Here is a 3,944-nt window from a genome sequence, read left to right on the forward strand (position 1 = left end):
AATAGGGGTCTCTACAAAACAGAACCAGAGGGGGGGTTGTATCCCGCGGCAACTCCGGTGTAAGAATGAGAAATGGGCTTTCTTGAAGGAGAAGAAGAAGAGGGAAGAAGGAGCTATTCAAAAAATATGTGAGGGTGTGTGTAAAGGTGTGTAGCAGTCAAATATTTTTCAACCCCTAAAACCCTCTTTTTGGGGCCTTTTATAGGTCCCAAGATTTAGGGTTTTTGGGGTTTATACCTCTTCATCCTAGCCTTTGATCATTCTTGGTTGGTGATAGGTTGGACGGTCCAGATGGGTTGTGTGGTCAGGTGTCTTTTCTCCATCAGAGTTGTCTTGGGATGTTTACCCATGAACGGCTAGGATGCAATTGTTCCATTTTGGGTAACACGAGACAGTTGACTCTTTTGTCCTGTGCCACGTGGCACCGGGGACCATCCTAGCTTGGGTCTGGGGTGTTATCTCTTTTGGCCTCTGTTCTTTTATCTGGGCCTGATTACTTATGGCCTGTCACCAGTAACATCACATTTTATTTGCTAAATTAATTACGCTCTGGTAAGCACAGGAATATCAGTTGCTCTTAAGCTTGCTCAGTTGCTCGTGATTTTGTCGTTTCATATCTAATACCTACTTCACTATTCATAATTGTTGTGTTTTGTTTTTGAGATAAAACAGAAATGAAAAGTTGATAAACGCACAGAAATTAAACATTAGAATGCAGAGGCACAGGCTTTGCATAATATGCACAGGAAACATTAGAATGTGATTTTGATGAATATGCATAGGAAACATAAGACGAAATATGCTTTGCATTCTTATGTTTCCGGGGGGCAATATTCATCAACTTTGCATCTTGTTCTTTAAACAACAAATTACAATAATTATCAAGAGTCAAGTTAATTAGTATTAGTTATAAAACAACAGAATCATGAGCAAGCTAAGAGCAAGAGATGTTCCTGTGCTCCGGCAGGGGCTAGTCTTTGTCGCACCAGACTTGAGCCTAATAGATTTTTTCTTGATTTTGAGGCCAGTAGTATCATTAACCTCCACAATAGCTCGAATGCGAACCTGCCTCCTCTTGCCCTTAAAAAACATCTGACTATACCTCACCTTAGTTGCTAAATCCACCCGGAAATCCACTTTCGACCCGTTTCTAACAATCGTGTTCCAAGGTACACCTCCAACTTCAACAGAATCACCAGAGTAAGTATTTTCTTCAGCATGCTGGTGAAACCCGTACAATTTGTGGCTCCCGATTTCGAGACTTTTGTTACGGCCATAATAAAATGTCACGTTGAGATCATCATAGTAAATTCCCATGTGTTCGTGCTTGTTAACAAAGTTGAAGACAAAGTTGATCGACGTTGTTGTGTTATCGGCCGTATAGTTACCGCCAGCAGTACTATTGAGGGCCGGCACGTAAAATTTTTGAACGTAAAATGAAGCTCCAGATTTCACAGTACGTACATTAACCCAAGAGAAGAAAATACCTACAACAAAACAGAATGCGAAGTTGATAAATAAAATCAAAAAACATAAGATGGCACAGCGACTACACCCTGATATCGCCCCCATTCAATGTATAATTTCAATTGTAGGATGTTTTTTATACTGGAGAGTGTGGTGACTTTGAAGATGATTATATTGTTGGATATTTAATCCAAACATATGATATTGTAATAAAAATGTTAATAGTCGTTTATATGGCTGTTAATATAGTAATTGATTTGGTCGTTATTTCAGTAGAGAGATTTTAGGTATGATTTGAATAAGGCTGAGATGGTGGAGTGAAAAAAGGAGTCTGGTGATCACGTTAGTGCGTGATTTTAGCCTTCAAGTTTTACATGTTTTCTATATATGCTATGTAACAGATTCTCATTATGTAGCGAAGTAAATCAAGTATTTTTTCCTTCTGTGTCTTCTTCTTTGTCTTACTACTACACAAACTGTTCTGTTCACATCACGTGGTATCAGAGCCAACCCAGCCATGTCAATCTCATCAAGCTCGGAAACCAGCAAACCCAAGGAGAGCACGTTTGGCTTAAGCTACCCTATGCTGACAAAAACGAATTATGCTGCGTGGGCACTAAAAATAAAAGTCTTTATGCAAGCCCACGGAGTATGGGATGCCATTGACCCTAAGGATCCAAAGGCCACAATCGAAGAAAAGGTGGATAAACGGGCACTAGCAGTCATATATCAAGGAATACCAGAGGAATTACTATTGTCGATTGCAGCGAAAGACACAGCAAAAGAAGCTTGGAACGCCATTAAAACTGTGAGTTTAGGAGCCGATAAGGTCAAGAAAGCAAGGGCGCAGACTTTAAAGGGGGAGTTTGAATCTTTGAAAATGCGGGATGGAGATCTATTGGATGATTTTTATATGAAGCTGAATGGTTTAGTGACTAATATTAGGGCGTTGGGTGAGAAAATGGAAGAGGCATATGTGGTGAAGAAATTACTTAGGGCCGTTCCCTCCAAGTTTCTTCAGATTGCTTCGGCTATTGAGCAATTCGGGGATTTGGAGGTGATGTCCGTAGAAGAAGTCGTGGGCTCGTTAAAGGCTCATGAGGAGAGACTTCGGGGTCAAAATGATGTGCATCAGGGCCAACTCCTACTAACAGAGGAGGAATGGAGAAAGAAAGAAGGAAGTGCACAGCTGCTTTTGACTCGCGAGGAGTGGTTAAAAAGGACGAGCAGAGAGGGAGCTCGAGGAACCCCAGATTTTCGGGGTAGAGATAATCATGGGGGGCGAGATAAAAGCAAAGTGAGATGCTTTAATTGCCAGAATTATGGACACTTCACATCGGAATGTCGAAGACCACGGAGAGATGTGAGGGATGCACCAAAAGAAGTAAATCTCTCAAAACTGGAGGAAAATGAGCCTGCACTCCTTCTTGCAGAGTGTGACAAACAAGAGGTTATACTTCTAAATGAAGAGAGGATGCTCCCTGAGTTGAAAGTTGAGGGTGACAGAAAGGAGTCACAAATATGGTATTTGGATAATGGTGCATCAAGTCATATGACAGGACAAAAAGGAAAGTTCAAGGAGATTGATGAAAGCATGACTGGTTTAGTGAGGTTTGGAGACGGTTCTACTGTGAATATAAAGGGCAAAGGGACAGTCTCTTTTATATGCAAAAATGGTGAAGAAAAATTGTTGCGAGATGTATATTTCATCCCGACTTTGCGAAATAACATAATAAGTCTCGGACAATTGTCAGAAGAAGAGAATAAGGTAATCATTGAAGGAGAATTCTTATCAGTTTATGATGAAAAGGGAAGATTGCTAATGCGAGTGAGACGATCAGCAAACAGATTGTATAAAATTTGTTTGGAGGAAAACTCACCTATGAGTTTACTGGCAAAAACAGATGAGAAGTCATGGCTGTGGCACACCAGGCTAGGACACGTGAACTTCCAGGCACTGAGTCAGATGTATAGGGATAAAATGGCATATGGGATACCTAAGCTCGTGCCACCAAGAAAGACTTGTGAGGGATGTTTGATGGCAAAGCAACCAAGGAAAGTTTTTCCAGCACAAACTACTTGGAGATCCAAGGAACGATTAGAGCTCGTACACGGTGACATTTGTGGTCCAATTTCTCCCTCCACCCTTGCTGGAAACCGGTATTTTCTTTTACTAGTTGATGATTATACACGTAAGATGTGGGTCTATCTGTTAAAAGAAAAGAGTGAAGCTTTTGAAGTATTTAAAAATTTTAGAACACTGGTTGAGAAAGAAACAAATGAAGTAATTAAGGTTTTTAGGACAGATAGGGGAGGAGAATTTTGCTCTACTGAATTCTTGAAATATTGTGAAAAAGCTGGGATAGTAAGACATTTTACTGCTCCATACACCCCGCAACAAAACGGGGTAGTTGAGCGACGGAACAGAACTGTAGTAGCCATGGTGCGAAGTATGTTAAGGGAGACTAAAATGCCAT

At 40.7% G+C, this 3,944-nt stretch overlaps 1 protein-coding gene across 1 annotated transcript; it reads right to left on the minus strand.

Annotated features, from left to right (window-relative positions):
• Positions 1 to 903: 903 nt before the first annotated feature.
• Positions 904 to 1,572, minus strand: LOC141685447 (protein NDR1-like). The gene has a single exon (XM_074490547.1). The coding sequence runs from the start codon at positions 1,570 to 1,572 to the stop codon at positions 904 to 906; it is 669 nt and encodes a 222-aa protein (XP_074346648.1).
• Positions 1,573 to 3,944: the final 2,372 nt, after the last annotated feature.

Source organism: Apium graveolens, chromosome 9 (genome assembly GCF_009905375.1).
Source record: "Apium graveolens cultivar Ventura chromosome 9, ASM990537v1, whole genome shotgun sequence".
NCBI classification, from domain to species: domain Eukaryota; kingdom Viridiplantae; phylum Streptophyta; class Magnoliopsida; order Apiales; family Apiaceae; genus Apium; species Apium graveolens.